At 38.6% G+C, this 23,423-nt stretch overlaps 1 protein-coding gene across 2 annotated transcripts in view; it reads left to right on the top strand.

The window, feature by feature from the left end:
• Window positions 1-23,423, top strand: part of TOX (thymocyte selection associated high mobility group box) — a 183,858-nt gene that overhangs the window by 122,002 nt on the left and 38,433 nt on the right. The window contains exons 4-5 of one of the 2 annotated variants that reach the window (XM_083622992.1): window positions 18,741-18,779; window positions 22,861-23,139. In XM_083622992.1, the coding sequence (XP_083479118.1) occupies window positions 18,741-18,779; window positions 22,861-23,139 (318 nt within the window). The remainder of the gene's footprint in view (window positions 1-18,740; window positions 18,780-22,860; window positions 23,140-23,423) is intronic. The other variant, XM_083622993.1, reaches the window with a different exon arrangement.

Raw genomic sequence — 23,423 nt, 5'->3', positions numbered from 1 at the left:
AGGACTCAAAAGCCATTGTCAGTCTGTGTATGAAGCTAATAAACCAGCAATTTGGTATGAGGCAGCTCCATGTATTTGAGCTGGAAATATTTTCCCTATTCACTTTCAGTCATTATCCACTGCCCAGACAAGCCGGTATGTTCTATAAACCAGGTTCTGTAAAGCTACTTTAGGCTTATGAAAGGCCTTGAGTTTAGTCACTAGGATTCTTGACTTCACCTTTTTCTTTAAACAACAGCTGCCCACTCCTCGTTGCCACATCACAAAGCTGTTTAGCATGCATCAATGTGCTGTGAACTAGATGAACAGATCTTTGGATCCTGGCTTTGAATTTGACAAATTTATACTGGTCCAAATAGGCAATGATATGGCTGATCTTACAGTACCATTTTTTAGTCTGAGCAATACTAAATCTAGGCAGGAAAGAGACACAAGAAGAGAGAGGAATGACCAAACAGCCAAGTACAGTAGAATAGTTTTGTGTTTACGTGTTACATTTTGTACTTTCTTGCACCCTTGTAATAAATCCTAAGCTTCTGATTATTTTCAGTTTATGTTATATGTTCCTTACTGGAAATTTGAAGACTTACTCTAGACATACTCTCCCCTCCCCTTTTGTGGGGGCTTATTTACTACCCTTAGTAGTAGAAAAGTCCTATTTCAATCACGTTTGAAATACCTCATTTTAGACAAGTACGTGCTGCTCTGCTTACAAAACATATATGAGTGGAATATGCAATTACCACAACTCAGTTGCCTGCCACAGAAACATTTCAGCATTATAGCATTACAAAAATAGAATGACATGCATAATGAAAGATTTCAAGATTCACCCAAGGCATTTATTCTCTTCACCTTAATGTTCTCAGCAGAAGCAGAGTATCCATTAAAAGGTACTATGAATTATGGTTGCCTAGCAACAGGAAAGAGCTTGTAACAGCACCACAGAATGAAATGGCTGGTTGATAAAATGAATTTTCTCTGAGCATTAGCCTGTTGAAACTGCCTTTTCTTGTGGAACATAAAGTGCATTTATTTGTCTCATGCATTTTTTATTAGAAAATTATTTGAGTTCCAGAGACTTGAATCATTTTGCTACAGGAGATATTTGATTTTAATGTGTTGTACTAAAATAAGTGATAAAAGACATTTTCTTCAAAGTAAAGACACCGCACAATTCTAGGTAGCTTCTTTGAAGTAAGAAATAAAATCTTATATCGGGCATGCAATTACTTATTTCTAATTAAGAGTGACATTAAGTAGCAACAAAAGTAAACTTTTAGATTTTTCTTTGAGGGACAAAGTTTGACATAGTAGGCAATATGTGGTGAATAAGGCAAACAGTTCTGTTGTAGGTTTGACGTGAGGAAAATCAGATTTTGCTTCGTTACATGGTACATCAGTCTCTATAGAAGCCTGGAATACAGAAACAGTTGTGACTATTATTCATGTCTACAGTTTACTTTAATGCTTATTTTTATCTTAAATTTCCATAAGTATTGGAGAAATGTATGTTCAAGAGAGAGAGAGGATATGACATCTGGTAGATAGGCTTTGTTTTAGCTATTGCTAGTAAATCATAGCATATAAAATATGAACAGCTTTCTTTTAAGCATTTTATTAGGATACAAGTAGCCAATCTAGTGCCCCCCATATGTTGCTGGATGTTGCGGTACAATTCCCAGTCCCCAGTGGCCAGTAGGCAGGGATGAGGGAGTTGTAGTACAACATCATTGGCTGCACCTATACTAGATTATATGTATGGATAATCTCTAAATTATATTGTTTTCCCTTTCTGTATCTGGTTTATCTAACATCTGTAGCAGTCATGGCGCAAACAGAAACTTTCTCTGTAATAGCCATAGAGTCATCCTGTGTGTGGCAAGTGGGCAGTGCTGGCCTAGAATAGGGAAGAAGTATTCTTCCTGTAGTCCCTAGTTGGGATTGAGTTTATGCCTGTATTAGGAGTCTAGCAGCCCTTAGCAAGTGGCATAGGAAGTTACAATAGCCTCATGAGCTCCACCTTTTCTCCCCTTTCCTTCCTTGACAAAGTTCATAGAATCACTATAGGTACAGGGTCTAGACCTTGGATTGCAAGCTAATAAGCATGGGTAGAGAAGCTACCAGCATGAGTTTGACCAAACTGCGGGAGGCAGTGGAAGACAGGAGTGCCTGACGTGCTCTGGTCCATGGGGTCACGAAGAGTCGGACACGGCTAAATGACTAAACAACAACAGAGAATACAGACTTTAGTTGCCAGTACACATTACATTGTTTTCTTTCTTTCTTTCTTCCTTCCTTCCTTTCTTTCTTTCTTTCTTTCTTTCTTTCTATTTCTATTAAGAATTTTCAGTGTAAGAGACAATAAAAGTCAATCTAGTCTAAAGAAGAGACATAGGAAAGAAGCAAGAATAAGCAGAGAATAAAGAAAAAGAAAGAGGAGAGTATAAAGAAGAGAGAATAAACACTAGGCCTTCTGTCACAATTATATCTTAATCCTTATTCCACACACAGAAAAGTGAACCCTCCCAGCTCTCACCTGTGAACTTCCTCCTCTTCCCCCAGCTTCCCACCCTGGGAGATCCTCTCTACCATGCCTCTCACGCAGGGCCCTTCACCTTCCTGTGTGTATCTTCGTTAATCCACGATAGGAAACTTCAAAAAACAAAGCATAAATATAGAGAGAAAGCAAAAAATTAAGATTATAGAAAAAGAAGATAAGAAATAAAAAAGAAGTGAAATAGGATATGCCAGTTAATTATATTCAAAGTATTCAAAGTGTGCACTCCAGAAAACTCTAGCTGTGTTAGTGTCTAACTTTTTCTCAATCTGCTGGGCATCCTTTTCCACTCAAAAAGTCCAAAAGTAACTCTTACTGAAGAGCTGTTTGACAGTGGAACAGTCTCCCTTGGAAGGTTATGGACTCTCCTTCCTTGGAGTTTTGAAGCAGAGGTAAATGACCATCTGTCAGGGATGCTTTAGCTTAGTTTCCTGCATTGCAGGGGGTTGGACTAGATGGGGGTCCCTTCCAACTCTACAATTCTATGGTTCTATTGTCATTAAGTGTCCAAAATAGTCTTTCTCTGGTCCAATATGATGGATTTCTCCCCAAGGGTTCCAACAGATCTTAAACATGTAATAGTACATACTTATTTGCTTGTTATGTCTTCCTAAAATCATACTCAGTTCCATATTCCAGTCCCATTTCCTGATGTCCAAGCTTCATCCTGGTTTTTTAGAAAAAAGTTTTTCATGGTCTGAAAACTATTAATAGTACATAACATTTTAAAAGTAAAATAATGTAGCTTGCAATTAAAGGTAAGATAATTTCTGCAGGTTAAGAAAGGCTTATGCTATACAATGATAGATCAGATCAGACAACTACTAAGGCAAAATTAGATATTTTCATCTGTGATCCACCCTTTTGCACCATACTGGAGGGGTTTGCATTGCCTGTAGGTGTTTCTCTACCAAGTCCTCCTACCTTCACCCACAAAGTGATGACAGCATCACTCCACTGGTACAGAGCTCCCCATTCTGCCCACCAAAGGGGCAAATAAGCTGGATCCCAAATTACTGCACCACCTCCAGGCAGACACAGCCTTCCCCAAGCTTCCAGCCTGGCTGACATGAGCACTGGGGCTGTGAACGAGGTGGTGGCTCCACCAGGCTGTCACATCCTATTGTTGTCTGGAGGAAGCTTGGATTGTCTTAATTGGACAGTTTGGTTAACAATATTCAATTAAAAAAAATACTTTAACAGATAACTGCAACACACTTTAATTGCTGGCAGATGCTGTTTCTAACTTTTTAAAGTTCTTTACTGTGCTTTTCTATGCATATACATTCAGAATTAAGTTCCACTGAATTCGGCAGGAAGGGAAAAGGAATAGGATTGCAGTCTTTCATAGCGGAAATTGTTTAGTCTTATGTCACATTATAAAGCACAGGTAAAGTGCGTGTGATTTATTTTAAACAATTTTGAAACAGTTCTTCATTAGGTTACATGCTGAGGTGTTGTAATTTAGTACTGAACCTTTTATTAACTTTGTGGATCAATGCAACAGATTGATACTGATTGCAAACAAAATATTCCATTTAAACAGATAATTTATTATGTTATTAGTATTTAAGGTGTTACAAGAAGATTATTCTGTCAGCTCTAGTTTATTAATAATACTGCTTCTAGATGAAGTCATTTCACACTAATTTGCTGTTTCATTGTTTTTCCCCCTTACAGAAGACAGATGTTCATAACATTTTTTCTGAAGATTCCAATGCTTTGCTAACCATAACATTATTTATTACTTGTTGTGTTTCATTGCATTCTTGAATCTTTTTTGGAAAGGCATAAGACTTTGTATGGGAAAACCTGCATAGCAAAAACTAAGTTTAAATTAGAACACCTCATTTAAAATGATGTAGTTTATTTTCCGGTACTTTACCATTTGACAATGCATATATATAATATGATGGGTATGTTCTTCTGAAGAGTAGCTTTTAAAGGGCTTCCTGGTTGCATACGGTTTTGATTCATAGATATGGGGCCAGGGGCTCTTTGGGTTTCTTTGACTTCTACATGACTTAGAAACCATGAATACAATATCAGAAATTGCTAGAATTTTTTTTTTGTCCACATGGTTATTTATTGTTGCTGTTCACAAACCAACTGACCAAGCTGTTTGAATGCTTTGATTTCAGCAAAACGTTTTATGCCTTTTGTTTCATTTATTCTATTTATCAAAGCCAAGTCTTTTAAAGAATTGGCTAGAAATACCATTCTGGAGTGTACAGTCAGAATGAGACATATGGTAGATAAAAATGTGTAAAGAAATAGCTAAATGTGGTTGTAAGTATTTCTCAAACATTCATCCTAATAGATGGAATCAAAGATACATAAACACTACCCACAGCCAAATTTAAACAATGGGTCTGCCAAAACAGATAATATAGTAACAACATGACAGTATGCAGCATGCTGTTGAACCAAATCTTTATTTGTCTCTTGTGTTGTTAATTATCATGCGCTGTAACTAAAGGAGTTGCAATAGAATCTACACTATTCAGTTATATTGCAAAGACCTGGGAGTTGTGTGCCAAATAAGACAGATCAGGAAATAAACTTCATAAATAATGTTGAAAAAAATGCTTATTATGTAGCAGGAACTTAAGGGAGCATACCTTGCAGCATCTGGTTCGCATAACTACATCACCAGGAAAAAAGCAAAGTATTCAAGGCAGAGAACCTGCTGTTTTTCACCCTTTAAGCCTGAAAAATTCATAATCGGATGCAGGACTGAATTCTGAGCCTCAGAACCAAACCACACTTTGAGAGAAGTAAATTTCACTGAAACCAGTTACCTTTATTTCCAGGTACAGGTATAGCACTTAAAACAGAAAGCATGGTCCTCTTTCAGGTTCCAAGTCTCCCATAGATACTAACACAGATACTGTTCATCCATTCATCATTCATTCATTTTATTTGTATGCCTCCTATACACAACAAAATCATGTTCAACGTGGACAATAACAAAGAAACAGATGCATCTCAAACAAACACTACAAAAATAATTTCTTAATACGTCCCGGGGGTGTGGCGCGCTGCCCACAGGGGCGTGGCGAGCATCCTAGGAGCATGGCGCGCCGGCCAGAGGGGCATGGCGCCCAGCGCAGGCAGGGGGAAGCCACGATGGCACCCTACCAGGATCGCGCTGCCGGGGGCAGTGCGCTCCCCCCGTACTCCTCTTCCTCCGCCACTGATCATAACCCAGTGGCATATGTTTTGCACACACAAGGCTCCAGGTTCAATGATCCTGGAGAGCTATTACAAGTCCGAGCAGATAGTACTGGTGTTCTAACTACTAGCCCAGTGTTCTTCAATCTTGGTTCTCCAGATGTTGGGATACAACTCCAACCATCCCCAGACAGCTTAGCCAATAGGCAGGACTGATGGGAATTGCAGTCTTAACAACATCTGGGGGCTCAAGGTTGAGGGACATTCGCCTAACCTGATACTAAATTGTTTCCTATGTTCTTATGGAATCCCTTGTACCTAGGTATTTTTAGAAATGAATGTATACTATAACATTATTTATTGAGGACTGTAGCTTAGTGGTAGAGCAGCTGCCTTGTAAGCAGAAGACCACAGGTTCAACCCCCAGCATCTCCAGGTAGGGCTGGGAGGAGCTCTCTGTCTGAAACCCTAAAGAGCTACTGACAATCAACGGTCAGTATAGACAGTACTGAGCTAGATGGAGAAATGGTCTGTTATCTATTTACATTAATACAGCACCTTCAACATTCAGAGAGTAACAGAAGCAAAGAGAGAGGCATGGAGAAGGGGGCAGTGAAAAAAATTATTTCCTGCCTCAAACTAAACTTATTCCCAAACACCTGCTGCCAGTGGCATTGCTAGACACTTAAAAGAATCGGTGTCCAGAGCTATTACACAAATTTGCGCATAATTTGCAAATACTAATTCGTATGGAATTGATAAACATGTGGGCGTCTGAGAAGATGGTGCATGCCGATCTTGCTGGCACTGCATTTTGTGGCAATGTGGAGCCACCCTACAAGCAAAGTATTTTTAAAAAGCTTATTTTTAAGAAACAAAATGGAGGAAGTAGCAAGAAACTTGGAACCCAGCAGAAGAGACCCATTTCTCAGGCCTCACTGGGCCATCCCCTAACAGTGTCACAGAGCACAACATGTTAAAATGCACAGTCAAAACATCTAAGAAGTAAGCAGATACTGCTTAAGACACTGCTAAAATAATCAAACTTATTTGGAAGTAGGTGTCATTGAGGTCAGTGAAACTCAGTTCCGTGTATACTTACTTAGGGTTAGGCTTCATGTGACATAGATGGATTTGCTCACATATTTACCAACACAACAAAAGAAAAGTTTTGTATACTTCTAATAGGTCCCTTTTTCAAAGTGTAACCATAGTTACAGTATGCAGTTTTTGGCTGCAGGTTAATCACAGAGCAACACTTGATCTCTGCAATTTAACAATTTGCTTAGCCAATGATCATGAAGGTGGTGTACAGATGATTGGAGACAGTATTATAAGCAAGAAAAAAAGTATGATGTGTAAAACTGCACAGGTGCAGGATTAGTAATTATCCCTATAAAGCAAAAACTGCCTAAACTGCCTTTCCCCAACCTGGCACCCTCCAGGTGTTTTGAACTACAACCCCCATCTGGTACATCCATTGGAAGCTGTAGTTCTGAAACAGCTGGAGGGAAGCAAGTTGAGAAAAACTGGCCTGTATAAGTTGGTTTGAGGTTTTTTAAAAAAGAAAAAAGAAAAAGAAAAAGCTTCCTGTCTTGTTCCGAGGGTACATTTTCTTCAGAGGATGAACACAGTAAGAATATTCTGTTATAAAGTAGAAAATAAAGGAAGAGACAGACTTTTGCTCAATAATATAGAAGTCATTGAAGAAAAGGTTGTTTTCTCTCTTATTTTGCACCTTAAATGATGAGCATTTAAGGTCCCCAACCCCATTTTGTGGGTTGCCATCTGAATGGATTTTATTCTGATCCTGATCTGATTTTAGGATGTATTTTAACAGATTGTGTGATTTTATGTTATTGTGTTATATACATTTGATGTTAGCCGCTCTGAGCCCTGTTTTGGCCGGGGAGGGTGGGGTATAAATAAACATTATTATTATTATTATTATTATTATTATTATTATTATTATTATTATTATTATTTAAACTGGAGAAAGTTCTTAGCAATCCCCTAAGGTACCCTTACATGTGTCAGGAAGATTTTTTAAATCTCTCTTCCTGGTTTAGTTATTTTATGCTTTATACTAGGGATGGAGAACCTCTGCCCCTCCAGATGTTGTTGATTCCATAATCCATGACTGTTGGCAATGCTGACTGGGGCTGATTAGAGCAGGAACACACCAACCTCTGGAGATTCTCTCTACTTTTTATTAATAAATATTAATTGTGCACCTGTGTGGTTTCTTTCTTTCTCACACATGGTTGGTGGTGTAGGAATTATTTATTTATTTATTTATTTATCTATTTAGCAAGGGTAAAGCTGTCATTGTTCAAGATACAGATACTGAGTGTCTGTGTGTCCCATCTTGATCTCCGATCATATTGGTTTTCTTGGTCATTTTAACATTTCATGCTTTCCAGAATGGTGAAAAAACTCCAGTGAGCCTCACTTCATGAATTATGACCCGCTTTGCTGCAACAGGCGTCAGCTAGAAACTGTTTATAAGGAAGAAATGCATACCTATCTTCCACTTTTAAAAATACTTAAAAAAAATATTCATATATATTTAAAGTCTGTGAAAAGGGTGTTTAAATGCAAGGTGGCCTCCCCTCAGCAGATTTGATTAGAGTGTATATATAGTTTGATTTCCTTTATGTGTTAAATTGATAGAACAGAACATGTTTCCAACTCTGGTTTGGTCAGATTTCACCACTCCAGTGAGGTGCTTGGGACTAAAAGAAACAACTACAATTAGAAACTAGAAAAAAATGAACTAACAAGCTTTCTCGCCTGCAGCAAGCCTCCCCCATTATGTCTGAACATTTATGAAGCTACCAGTGGTTGATTTATTACTGCTGTAATGAACTTCACAGGCATCAACAGATTAGTATCTACTTTGACAAAAAGCCATTGTCAAATCTTGTTGGACTGCCTGATCAGTTTACTTTTGTTATTAATGACTCTGGCCAGCTTTCTTGATCTATGAGCAATACTGTTAGATGACAGAGGTCTTCCATTTGGGCAGGAAAAAGAGAGAGAGAAAGAATCAATGCAGACACAAAATAAAGCATTTTGTTTCCCAGCATTTTGTTTCCTATCAATGTTGTTGATCATATAGATTTGTAATTTCAAACAAAGTCATTAAAGTAAGTACTTCTAGTGTATGAAATCTTCTGTGTTATTTCCCCAATGTTTATTGTGAGTTTACCTGTGGACTGTTTTTTCTGTAGCTGTTGGAATAAATGGATTGTCAAATGTTCCTTTCAGTTGTCCTTACCTACTGTTCAGAATACAGTTAACTACTTATTCAACTTCTTCTTCTTTTTCTTCTTCCCTTTGGAATGTCACAAATAAACCTCAGTGACTAGACCAAAATAGTTATTACCATGTTGCTTGCTTTCCAGTGTTCCAAAATGTCAGACATTTGACCTGCGTAGCTTTTAAACATGACCTCATTGCTGCTTTCCATTCATTAAGCTATCCCCTTTTGCTCTCTTGTCATAAAAGATAAATGAAGATTCACACAATCTTGGTGTGAGTGAAGATTTATTGTTTACATTAATGTAGATTAAGTAGAAACAAACCAATTATAAATCATGCCAATCTTGTCATTTTAAGACTCCATCAGTTTTCTTATTCCCATGATTACAATTTCTGGCCCTTTATAGCACTTCAAAGATGAACAACTCAGACTACTTTCCAAGTTATAGTTAGCAATTAGAGTGTATTCTGCAGTAGAGTTCCGAGATTTAATTATGCAAAATTCGTGCTTTCTCCAATTAAATTAATAAATATATCAGACGTGTTTTTTATGCAGTCAATGATAAAATGTTCTCAGCTCTGTATGTGAACAATGCCTCTGGAAGCAAATAAAAACATTAGTTCTGCCTCTGAGATTTACAGAATAACCTACATCTTTGGTGGGTGGGAATTCAGTTAGTCAGTGTTTTGGTGGCTTGTTTCCCTCAAGGAAACAGATTTGTAAACTACTAAAGATAAAAATACTGGCATTGGAACAGCATTCTAAAACTTTTCTGTGTGCTCCATTTGACTCTTTCGTTTACTACTGGAAAGTGATCACACCTAGATATGGGATGTGAATACAGATGGATCTGAATCCTACAACCATCTGCGGAGTTGTAATTGCTGTCTGTACCCACTAGTTGTGGACATATTACTCTGCATGGATTCCACATTATTATTTTTGTTTGTTACTTAGTGCCACCCACTATATCTGCCCCTCTTTTTTTAAATACCAGTAAGCTACTGGGGGTTCTGAACCAGTGCCTCAAGAGGGTAAGGATCTGGATGAGGAATAGCACACTGAAGTTCACTCCAAACAAGACATGTGCTCCTTTTCTGGAGGAATACAGGCTTGTAAACAGAACTTGTTTTGGATGGAATTCTACTCCACTTGGGAGTTCTTCTGGATTCAGCTTTACATTTGACCAGGTAGCAGCAGTGGCCAGGATTGCATTTACTGTATCAGGCTGGCATATCACTCATTCCTCCATTATCAGTTACTTCAATGCACTCTTCATGAGTCTGCTGTTGGTGAATTTTTGAAAGCTGCAGTCAGTCCAGATTTCAGCAGCAATGATGTTTGTGGGCATATACTTACATAATTTTTTTGCCATTTCTCATAATACTAAAAAAAAACAAGGTTCACCAAATAACTTGAACACTGGGAAATTCAACACAGATAATAAGAATTGCTTTTTGCAACAGTGAATCGTAAAACTATGGGATTAGCTACCACAAGATATCATGGTGGCCACCAATCTAGACAGCTTTAAAAGGGTTAGACAGCTTTGTAGATGGTAGGATTATTAGCAGCGGCTGGCATTGCCTCCAGCAACAGAGGCCACTGAATACAAGTTGCTTAGGAGCGTGAATGGGGAGTGCTGTTCATGTGTTGCCTTAGGGGCTTCCTATAGGGATCTGGTTGACCCCTGTGAAAACTGAATGGTAGACTAGATATACTTTTGGTCTGATCCAGCAGGGCTATTCTTATGTCCATGTGCAAATGGCATTTTCTGACTGGCATGCAGAAAGTTGATCCATCCTGTTATGTTGCTGTCTTGGGCCATGGTAGTTGCAGATGCACCCAGTCCTTACCACACGTTAAGATATTTGTGTGACTTAAAGTTATTTGTACAGAAGAGGCAGCAGGATTACCCTTTATGAACTGCTCTATAGGCCAAGACTTGTTAGAGAAATGGTCTGCTGCTATTATTCAGCTGAGAGATGTAAGGAAACATCATAAGTTGATGCAGTGTTCATGCTCACAGGGAATAAAATGTGTTAGCCTACAAAAGTATCTTTCCTGGATTTATGGATCTGCCCAGCAAAAAAATAAAAATAAACCACTTATTATGCACATCAGACCTGTTGGGAGGAATTCAACATAGTGCTATAGAAATTGTTCTGTCAGTGCAAACATTTCAGCTTGCCAGATGGAATAGTCTCCTCTCCCTCCTCTCGCTGCACTCTGTTCTGGAGGTTTTCCCAACCACCCTGTGGAAGATGGGGGCATGGGGAAGGAGAGAGGGGAAAGTCCCGCTGTGCTAGCAGAAGTCCTTGCAGTGGCTTCTGCTAGCGGGACTCATTAGTTGAAACTGGCCCATTGCATCTTGAAGATAACTTGTGGGTTACATTTCTCCAGCTCTGACCTTTGAGATAAGTGGAATTAAATATCACTTTCTTTGTTACGTATCTGTTACTATGACTCTTCCACAACTACAAAAGCTATACTTATAGTATCACATCATCTGTCATGCAGAGGAAATACCAGAATGATGCAGCTTCAAAAAGCACAATAATGCTGGGAAGCAGAAAAGAAAAATAATTTGATTTCTTAATCAGTGCACAGTTCAGTGATGTTAGTCTTTTGATATATAACATGAAGAGCAAGATCAGATTTGGCAAGTGTTCACAAGTTAATTAGCCGGTGTTACAGTTTCACAGATGCTGTGGACGAAAACAACCTGCAGTTATATAATGTGTACACAAAATGCTACAAAATGTGGTATACTAGAGCAATTGTGAAGGAAATTCATTGTTGCAGGGTGAAGCAGCAAATCGGGCATCAGACTGAAAGCACTGTAGAACATTTCTATTCTTGTTTCAGAGTACTCTTATTTGTGCTACCTACCATCCTGACATCTTGCAACTGTCACTGTGAACGAGGGACCTTCTGCATGCATATCATATATTCTGTGGCCCTTCTTCAGGAAAATTGAAGCATAATAATTTAATCTTTTTGATCATTAAGCAACTATAGAAGTTTTAATACAACTGTTTCAGTTTTACATCAACCTTGAACCCCATTGATACTACTAAGACCTGTAGAGATTTATAACGTATAAGTGATGGCTTCTTGCTGAACTATACAATGTTCTTTTTAAATGACATAGAATTGTAGAGTTTCAAAGGGTTCAGGGGTCCAACCTCTGAATAAAAGACAAATTTCTTGCCTTGCTTTTGTTGCACAGAAACACAGATTTATTATTTCTAGTGATTCTTAGGGGCCCAAGGTGAAGCTGAGAATGGTGTGGCATCCAAGATCTGCTTTAATAAACCATTGCAGAGTACCAGATGGCAAGTTTGGTCTGAAGAGAATGGACATGCAGAAAATGTTAAGGTTTTAAAAATCTTTGGAAATACTAGCTGCTGTATAAGCTTTCTAAGGCAAAAGGGGAGTGAGTGGTGCATTCATCTGAAATGGCACATCACTGCATTTCCCCTTAGAAACTGCACCTGAGGGCAGAGCATGGGTGGGGACAGATTATTTCAGATTCTGACTTAGCAGAGCAAGAGTAAAATGAGATACTGCAGTGATGGGAATTGTCACTCCTGGAATAGGGCTAGAACTGCATATTCCGTTGCAATTACTGCTCGTCATTGACAGGTATCAAATTACATGGCTGGACTTATTAGAAAAAATGAGTGAACAAAGTATTAAGAAAGAGGTTGAAGAAGGATTGCAGGAAAGGAGATGCTGCATAAATATTGGAGCAGAAGAGGTAGCCAAGCAAGGAAACTACAGCAAGTGATGTCAAGAAGGGATTAAGACCTTTACCTATCATGCAAGAAGATTAAGCATCAGCCATTGAATAAATAGATACATGAGATGAAGAGATTTCTCTCTCTCTCTTTCTGGCATGCTGAATTTTTCAGAATTCTCATTTGGGGCTTCTGAGATCTTCTTGCCAGGAAGCATGTATATGATCCCAGTTTAGATTCCCTACATTGTCACCTAGGAAACATTGGTTGTGTTTGGGTTGAAATGAGTACACTGTGATGTGAAGAGAATCACCACACAACATAACTGTGGGTTGCACCCTAGAAACAGGGATACCTTTCCATATAGATAAGCCCAGGAGCGAGCAGCTTTTCAAAACTGAGAATTAAGATTTAGAAGCAGAGCCATGTGTGCAGTATAAAGGGCACTCTAGACTGAAGTGTGTTTTCTAAGTATGTTAGTGTATTCTTTGTTTTATTATTTTAACTTATATATTCAATTCTAGTGTTGTTCTTAAATAGCTTACCCAAGGTTGACATTCCTTGCTTTATTTTCACTCTGAATTGCTTTAATACATTTTCTTTCAGAGAGCCATTGAACGAGCCAAGTATATATTATTTTAAGACAGGCATAAATGTCACTTGAGATTAGATAAGTTGTTTTAGATCACCATGGGCTGTTTTATCTGTTTTACAATGTGGTCCTATACATATCTGCTCAGAAGTAAGCCCCATTGGTCGAAGCCTTAAGCCACTCTGGCAATAAATTTTACCATTTTTCTCCAAGGGGAAAATTTTAGTGAATGATGGGACTTGATTTGCATGAAAGTGGGGGGTGATAAGTAAATGGGAGAGCCAAATAGCAAAGATCTGAATTTGTCCTTAAATGGCTGCGGTTCTGGTAATCAAGCCTGTGTTCTTGCATGGGAGAATTGCCATTGCTGGTTTGGTTATGGAATGTTCATGGAGTTCCCAACTGCTATAAGCTGTGAATGAGAATCCTGAGGATATATATGTCTATATCAGCCTTCCTCGGATTGGCACTCTCCATATTTTTTAATTTGGCTCAAATTCTTATTAACCCCAGACTTTATAGCCAGTGGTCTGAGCTGATGGGAGTTGTGGTTGAAACATTGGGAGGGCACCCAGTTTGAGGAAGGCTGGTCTATATAGTGTGACCTTATGTTAAATTTACACCAACCAAGATGTGGTTCATTTCCTTGTTGGACTCTGTCAATGAGCATTTGTGGGAAATATTGGTCTATGTGTCCTGTTGATAGAGACTTACATTGAAACACATTGGCAGTGGTGATGTTAGCTAGGCATTGCTAGCTGTAAACAAGTTGCTCTGGTGATACCATTTGCTCATTATGAGGCTTGAAAGGGATTCTCTCCCCCACCCCCACCCCATATCCAAAACTGGCTCAAAAAGCCACTGATTTATTTATTTATTTCACATTCATTGAGGTATGGGGCCGCTTTCCAAGCTTAATCCTGGTTTTCCTCTCACATAATGAATAAGTAATCTGTGTTTGGCCTTGTGTATTGATTTTTGTCAATTATGTAACTAATAGCTGTTTTTATTTTAATAATGCAGATCTTTCAGTGCTTCATTCTGAAATCAAACCTTTTCACATTGGCTTACTCTCCTGTTCCAAACTACTTGTCTTTTATTCCCTCTTTGTTCTGTCCCCAGCCATTGAAGCTTCAAATTATTTTATTCTGCAACCTCTTATTTTTCTTGTCCCTCTTTCAGAACTCATTGTCAGTACCCCAGTCTCACTGTCTCACTTTAAAACTAAAGCACATCTAATCCACATGATGGGTAGAATATTTCTGCTAGTTTTTTGTTAGATTTCTCCAGTTGCAGTTCACAGGGCTAGGCTTTGGCAGTACATATAAAGAGGAGAGGTGTTTTATCTTAAGAGTGGTTGATTTTACTGTAGGGGGTGCAAGGATGAAGGAAGTGCTACAAAACTGGTTTCAACACAATACCAGTTAATTGGAAATGGGTACATTCTTTCTGAGATGTTGGGTCATTTGTAAAATGTCAGCAAGATGACAATGATAAGAAGAATCTCTATTTGCCTCATAATTATATATATGTGTGTGTGTGTGTATAGCAAATGTGTATGAAATAACCTAATGTCTTCATATCCTCTTGTTTAATGCGATATGCCATGATTACCCTCTATTCTTTGAAGACTGTGGCCATTTCCTTTCCAAATACAGCAAAACCAAATCATTAAGTTTTCCTGTTTTTAAATATACAGTGCTTGGGGTGGCAAACTGCAGTCACATTATTATCCTGCAGATATTAATAAGACAAAGTTGTAAATAATACAATACAGGAGAAAGAGAGACTTATTAGCATATCATTAAACCACTTTAGTCCCCAGAGCAAAACCCATTTTTTATCACTTACTAGAAGTGTCTTGCCTTATAATTATACATATATGAAATTGACAAAGGCACAACATTTGACTGGGATGCTGGGTAGCTTGTTCACTTTGCCATAAAAAGACATAGTCAGAATATTTAAATTGCTGCTATTCTTATTAATATCAGCACGGTCATATGCGTGTCTACTCAGAAGCAAGTTCCATTGAATTCAGAGGGAATTACTACTAGGTAAGCAAGTATAGGATTGCAACTTAAGACATTTAGGGTACTGTTATTGCTCATAAGTATTTGAGCACTGTTTTCAGTTAATGATTCTGAGACGAAATGCAATTACCTTAGTATTGTTACATGTAATAATATCTGTGATTTCTTATGTAGTTTAATTATAGAATGTTATATTATAAACCCCCTTGGTGACTCTGAAGAGTCTTATAGTGCCCATAATTTCCCACCACCTCACTGGACAGTGGAATGTTGATGAATGAAATAACCAGTACTCCTAAATCAATACATTTAAGAAAGAAACTTCACTTACTAGGCCATTTAGCTTTAAATTGTTTGATAACTTGCTTAAAATAAAAAGCAAAATGGTCTTGCATATGTTTTCTTCTCAAGTATTTAATGAAATGCATCTTCATACTATAGGAGGTGCTTCAGAGTTACCGTACTTCTCTACGGCTTCACCCCTGTTGTTGCAGATCGTGTCCTTCCTAAAAGTGGGCACGTGTTGCAGTGAGACCAGGGACGACCTCCTGTGTTGTGGGCGGGTAAGATTGGATAGCCACAACACCCGATTGGTAGGTCCCTTGATGTTGGGTTTAATCTGGCCAATGGGTCCAAACGGATCGAGGGACCTATATATACCCATGCACGTGACCCAGAGCTTCCTTTTTCGGCTTGTGCATTTGGAACACCTGCCCACCTCTCCCTACTTTTAGGGCATTTTTTGCAACTGACCTTGCTATGCCGTCATGTGTCGTCTGTCGTTGGGACAGGGGCACGGCAGGAATTTTCCCCACTTGGCTGATTAGCTGTTGCCATTTGGGTTTCACCTGCCGCATAGCAAATCGTCACAACTTGTAAGGTTGCGGATAGGCACTGGTTCAGGTGATAGGGATGGGAGAATGGTCTTGCCATCCCTATGTGAAGGGTATTCCGTTAAAGGAATCCAGGGACTCAACTGGTTTGGTCAACCCCCAAGAGGGGGTTGTGTCCATAGTTGAGTCCAGGGGAGCATCTAGAGGGTGAACATAGTCTGTTCCTGGCTTTTCGCCTACCCAGGTGTTCACCCTTGGCTGACCTATGCTGGTGCCCTGGGTCAGCGCTGCCTACAAGGGTGCAGGGAGCTAGTCAAACCAGAGCCTATGCAACCACTCACTTCCTGTAATCAATAAAGTTGTGGCCTAAATTCTGCCAAAAACCAAAACTAAAATTTGAGTCAAATGTGTCTTTATTTAGGGGGGAGGTATCTGGGTCTGAACACGCAATAACATTGAAAGGCCTGGCACTATGCAGTAGGACCAATGTCTTTCCCATTGTATCGTCATATTGAACCATAGGCGATGGTAGTGTTGAATGGGGCTGCATGACTGGTCCTTCTGACATGGTGCCAAGCCTTTAAATATTTTGACTGCCGAATAAAGCAGCTCTAGCATATATGAAGGATACCTGATTTGGTGTCATAATGTAATATGCTGCTGGCTTAGGGGTTCTAGGAAAGTGATTTAAAAATATGAAATAAGGAGTTCCCTTTTCACCTGTGATTCAGGCTTAAGTTATAATTAAGTGTAAAGTGTCGATAAAGGCAAGTATGCTAGTATATAGGCTCACGTATTAAAATATTAACCTATTAGAATTAGGATGCACTGGGTTTGGTTTTTCTAAGATTCCCCATTAATTCTTCAAAATGAGTCACAATTAGAAGTTTTATTGATTGCTAAGAGGGTTCAAATGAGTGGACCCTGAATGATGAAACTAAATTAAAGGCATCTGTCCAAATTAAAATGGAAGCATGCATGAAGAATATACTAAATGAACATGTATGCTCCTGTAATAATACTTTTATTATCTTCAGCTTGCAGGCCAGACTTTTAATTATGACCTCTTTTTATATATCAAGGAAAACCATGTATTTGGGATTAAAAACCTATTTCTTTAACTAGTCAGGTTAAAGGCTGTGGCTTGATACATTCCAGGCTGCAACTTTTATAAAAACCAGAGAACACTTCTAATAACACTTTTCTAATTTAATGGTTCAGTGCACAGTCAGTAAAGATTTAAATAATTCAGAAAGAAAGCCTATTTTCTTCCTTTATTGGAAGTTTGAGTCAGGCAAATTCTTTGACATTTAATAGGTTTTAACCCTTTTAATAACTTCTTATAATGAAATTTATTGGAGGTTGTTTTAAATAAAGGGTTATTATATTAGAGTGAATAGCAGTCAGTGTGTTTTTTATGATTAGTTTTGAGACCTTGGCCCTGTGTGACTCAAAAGGTTATTAACACATCAAGTAGAAGAGAATGTTAATATTCACAAAATTAAGTGTGTACCAAGAAATGTTACGCTAGTACATTTGTGTCATTACATGATCATGCTCTAAAAACCTGCCGTTAACATTTGAGTATTTAATTGTTTTAAAGAAGCTTACGGTCACTTACAAGAGCTGATATGGTGAAAGACAAGATGGCTTCCTTCAAGAGAGCATTACCCAATGTTAATAGTAGAAACCAATAATTGAATGTTATTTTTTCTTGTTTTTTTAATTACTGAGAAATTTATTTTAAGCCTTATAATTTCAGTTACTTAAGAATAAGATTAGTTTCTCATCAAATAAGAAGTTAGAATTATATTTTAATCCTAGCCTGAAGCAGATGAGGTTATTTAAACTGCAGCATGCTATAAACCAGAGATCCAGGCAATGTACATCTTTTGTTACTTAAACTTTATCAGTAAATCACTAACTCCTTTAACAAATATATGAATATTTCCTATATTAAGGGTATATTTTGCACCTGTCATGGGCATCTTTAATTATCATATTCAGATCACTCTTTTATTTCATCCTTTTGAATTATTCTATTGCAGTCCATTGTAACAGGTGACCAAATTGCAAAATTCAGCTACAGATTTCAGTCATTACTGCTGTGACTAAAATGCACAGGCAGGTTTGTGAGGCCTTCAAAAAAGTGTTTTCCTCGATACAAGAGGACTGTTGATCTGGAAAAATATTTCAAGCCTTGGGTGAAAACATGACATCCTTAGAGCAGTGGAAGTTCCTTTGTTGCATTTGGCCCATATGACCTCTTTGTCAAGGTCTGGGTGGGAGGTAGGGATGCCTGTTTTAAGAAGCTTGCTGTGCTCAGTGCTGAACAGTGAGATTCCCTGTTGTTATTACTGAAAACTGTCCTACCACATCCTGCCACTAGCCATCCATGCAACTTTTAAAAGTTAATAAGGAGTGAACAAATGGATTTTTAAAGGAATGCTTATGTAGCACTTAAAAACTTTAAAGGATGGATAGCTCACCTGGAGAATACAGAAGGGCAAAACTAATCACAGGCATGTCTTTTATTTCAGCTGCGAAACTGGACTAACATGGCAGCTGAAGAATTTGCTGTGAGCTCTGTTTTTATATTACATCTGTCTTTTCCCTTGGCTTTGGGGTTAATTTTCATCTTGCTTCAGCTAGCATGTATAGCAGGGGTGGGCGACCTGTGGCCCTTAGCCTTATTTTATGTGGTCCTTGACCAAATTCAGAAGCCCACTGCAAGTGGTCAGCTCAGACCTCGTGACAAGAGCCATCTGTTCCTTCCTGGCAGCTGCTGGGTAAAGAAGAAAAGTGAGAAAGAAAGTGTTGAAAAAGTGTCCATTTTTAGTTCTAGCCTCACCAACAGCCAGTTTTGGTCCCACACACAATTGATGTGAGGTTCCTGACAAATTGCCCAAAACATGGGATGCCTTGTGGAAATGGAAAGGTACCTGAATTCACACAAGATGTATTCCCAAATTTCCACCAATTTACTCCTTCCATTGAAGCTCAACACTCCATCTCACTTTGTTCAAGAATGTCTCCCAACAATTGGCAGTGGCATTTGAGCATTTGCAGAGATGTGCATTAAGGAAGAAGGGGTGGGAAAGCCATTTTCTTTGGAATCAAGGTATTATGATTCATGTAAGCATGATTACTGCGATCTAAATCAAAAGAACAACTTTGGTTGTTCTGTGCTCTAATAACTAATGTCATTAAAGCCATAGTTATTTACAATTCATACTTATCTGATCCTTGTGTAGTTCTATGCTTTCTTCTTGATTCAGCCAGTTTGTGCAATGGGAACAATTGGTCGGGCAAAGGCCCAGTGGTAGATCATGCGCTTTGCATGCAAACGATCTCTGGAATCTTCAGGTACAACTGGGAAACCTTGGAGAGCTGCTGCCGGTCAATGTAGACTATACTGAATTAGGTTGACCATTGACCCAACTCAGTATAAGACATTTTCACATATTTCTGTAAATTAAGAACAGCTGACTGCAGCCCCAAACAAATACTGCCATAGAGATTTTCTGCCAGTATTTCTTTCCATATTTGATCACTTATCAGCATTACTAGGTTGAACCTATTAACAAACTGCCTCACTCGCTGCCCCAATAGCTGTCTTACACAATTTCTTACACATTGTGGTCTTCCTCTTCCTCTACATGCAAGCTCCTTTTTCCTTCTAGTTCACTATGGTGCTATGTTTCAACTGCACAGATACCACCCGTGGGTAGTTTTCTAACTAGGTGCTAGTGGTGGGTAGGGCAACAAGCAAAAGTGGCTGGATAAAAGACTGCTAATTTTACCTTTGTACAGTAGGCTTCTTTCTACCTGCACACACACTGCCCTTCATCCAGGAAAAGAAGACGCATTATCAGGGTTCATTGACACATTCCAGCCAGACAGAAATGGCACATAAGAATGCAAGGCAGGGCGCACGGGGAGAATGGCCTGAGAGAAGGAGTTGTGGCTGGAGAGGTGGCCAGATAGAGACGCCTGGTACCTGAAGTTCCACACAAACACATTCTCTACCTGTACTGTTTTGTAATTGCAGGAAACAGGATGTGGTGGTGTTAATGTGTGGGTTACAATTTCAGCTATCTATTTTAACAAAACTCAGCTCTAACTTTGCCTCATTTCAATTTTTTTTTAAAAAAATGCTATGATAATGTCCCACTGCAATGTATCCAAAAGGCCCTGTAGATAAGTGCTGGGGAGGGGGGATATTTTGTTGAGTAATTGTACAGTATAAGCTCTAGTCACACTTTAACTCCTGCAATGCATTTCAGTAGCCTTGAGGAAAACTCTCTCCAGCGTTCAGGGTCAAACGATAACAGGCAGGGCTAAATGGAAGGGCTTCAGAGATGCCTCACTTCTCCTTGTTCTTGCTGCATCTGGCACACTTCCAGGCCTTTCCTGCTAACACCACAGAAAGCAGCAGCTGGTGACTAACATTAGCAAATAAGGCCTCAGGGCTGCCCATATTCGAGTTCTTCATTCACCAACTGCTATTCAGCAAAACAGCTGGATCAGAAGCGATACAGCCAAGAAATAGTTAGAGTTTTATGTGTACAACTGTTCAGATATAGATTGTCTGCTAGAGGCAGAGATAATGATAGCTTTCAAGGCTAATATGTTTGACTAGGATGGAGCTGGTGTTTGAAAGAAGAGATTAAAGTGCCAGTAACAATCACAAAATGTTTTTCAAGATTCAAATGTAAGCCATTGGTTGACAGTATACATTGATTCCCCCCTCTCCTCTTTCCTTTCCCCCTCCCCCTCCCTAAGTATCAATTCTACACATGCCAGAAATTTTATTACACAAATCTGTACAAAGCCTGTTAAAAGTGATAATTCATATTGCAATATTCCACATTAAAATGTTTGGGTGAAAAATAAAACTACAGTGCATGTTCTGGGACTTCTAGATACAGCTGGCATGAATGTGTTGCAATCCATGTGCATGCCAAAAAAATTAAAATAAAGCAGATCAAAACCTAATCTCCATAGCATTTCATAACCTATAGTCAAGTCCTTAGTTCTTGATGGAAATATTACAATATTATAATGAATATCCTACCTGTCGTCAATAGTTATATGATGATCTCTAAGGGTTCTATGAGATGCAAGCATGTCTGTGTCCAACCTAGTTCAGACATAGTTGGAAGAAATGTTTCCTGCTTGGATGCTGAACCACAGTGAACCTCAGGCTCCCCATTTCTCCCTCTTTATTCCGTCTTCCTTCCTTCCCTCCTTCTTTCTTTTGGATGACATTTAATGCTTTTGAATTTAAACTATCCACATTTCCTCATGATGTTCAAACTTGGGGAACTGTCATTTGCTAAAATTATGAGCTAAAATCAAGCCAAGGTAAAATCATGGTTATAGACCCTGGCTTGTTCTCAATTCAAGTTTTAAACAAAGCTCACTTTCCCAGACTCAGACATCATAGGGAACTGTAGTTAGCTTCTGGTGCATGAATAAGCAGAGGGAAGTAAACAAGCCCAAAGCTCTCCATGCCTCATTCTCATGCAGGAAACGTGGCTCCTTCACAGCTAAACTGGGCCTCTGTTTTCATAACCAAATGTGTAAACTTCCTGGAATTTAAATGTTATGATAAAATATAAATCTGAGAGAAAATTTAATTATTTGCAATAATTAGTTTATGATTAGACTGACATTACTACTTTCTGTTATATATGTTGGGCAGACTTCCAGACTGTGCCCCTTCATTAAATATCTAGAGCTGTTCTGTATTGTGCAACACTTGAAAATAAATACATTTACAATTTCCAGTCTTCTATCCTCATATAGTCAAATACAGAAGCAATTCTATCATTACTTACATCACCGATTTGTTTACTTGGATCTCCTAGAACTTCTAGGGTTGTGTCCAATGCTGTGCCAGCAGAGTTTCACTGGTACAACAGACTTGTTTCCTTTCTTCCCCTGCATGCCCAGAGAATATGCTCTGGAGGTGACAGGAGAGGAGGGAATGCTGCGTGCTCAGAAGTCAGTTGTGCCAGCGAATTACAGTAGGACATTGTGGGATATCCATGGACAAGTATGTTTGTCTTCTGGAGAAGTAAAGCACTTCATTGTCCACTGATTACTCCTCATCTCAGCAAAGTTTGGATTCATTGCTTGAATTTAAGAAACAAAATCAGAAGTCCATTAAGGTTAAAAGCAGTGACCCAAATAACGCAATGGATTAATTTGTTGGGTTCAGAACTTTAAAGCTCTTTGCATTCATTTATGATTAGTCAGTTCAATGATAGCATTTCTGAAATCAGAATAGTTCCTCAGGCAGTTTGGGATATATTAGAACTACAGTACCATCTACTGAAGAATTCTGCAGGCCTCATATTTAAACCCCATTGATTTAGGAAAAGTTAAGATTTAAATCTAATTATACAATTGCAGCTCATAATTTTTCTGTGCTTGGAGTGTTTTTCAAGGCATGATACATGAAGGGATATTCTTCACTGAAGTCATTAGAATTTCCTTAAGCACTGAGCTATTAAACACTGTTGTTCTTAAATGCTGCAATGTTGTTTTAAAGGTTAAGCAAAATATTTTCAAACTCCTAATGAGACAGAATACTTTCAATAGTGGTATAATAATGATACACTCTCACTTTACAAATTCTCCTTTTTCTTTTAGATGCAAGAATTACGGAATACAGAAGGAGCTCAGTATAGTTCCCATCCCCAGATAGCAGCCATGAGACCAAGGGTTCAACCCGGAGATATGAGGCAGCCTGGAATGCTGCAACATGGTCAGCTGACAACCATTAACCAGTCACAACTAAGTGCTCAGCTTGGTTTGAACATGGGTGGAAACAATGTTCCACATAACTCCCCATCTCCTCCTGGAAGCAAGTCTGCAACTCCTTCACCATCCAGTTCAGTTCATGAAGATGAAGGAGATGATACTTCAAAGGTATGACTAGCAACATAATTTTGTTTTTCAAGGTTTGCAACCAGCAGAACATCACAGTGTAAGCGGTTCTATAGTAAATATTTCATTCAGTTGTATGATATTGTTTAAAATTATTTCCATCAAAACCGCATATTTCTGAAATGCGCTAACAAGAAAGATGAGGTTCAAGGCTGGAGTAAGAAGTATGGCAGGAGAGCTGTTCAGCAAGAAAGAATTCTAGATTTTTCTTACAATGTGTTTGTTTTAATGAATGAGAGCATGGGGACATATTGACAGAAGCAGAA

The sequence above is a fragment of the Podarcis filfolensis genome (genome assembly GCF_964270895.1).
Source record: "Podarcis filfolensis genome assembly, chromosome: 7".
Lineage (NCBI taxonomy): Eukaryota > Metazoa > Chordata > Lepidosauria > Squamata > Lacertidae > Podarcis > Podarcis filfolensis.
The sequence above is the reverse complement of the archived record's forward strand: the minus strand, read 5'-3'. Positions and strand labels throughout refer to the sequence as shown.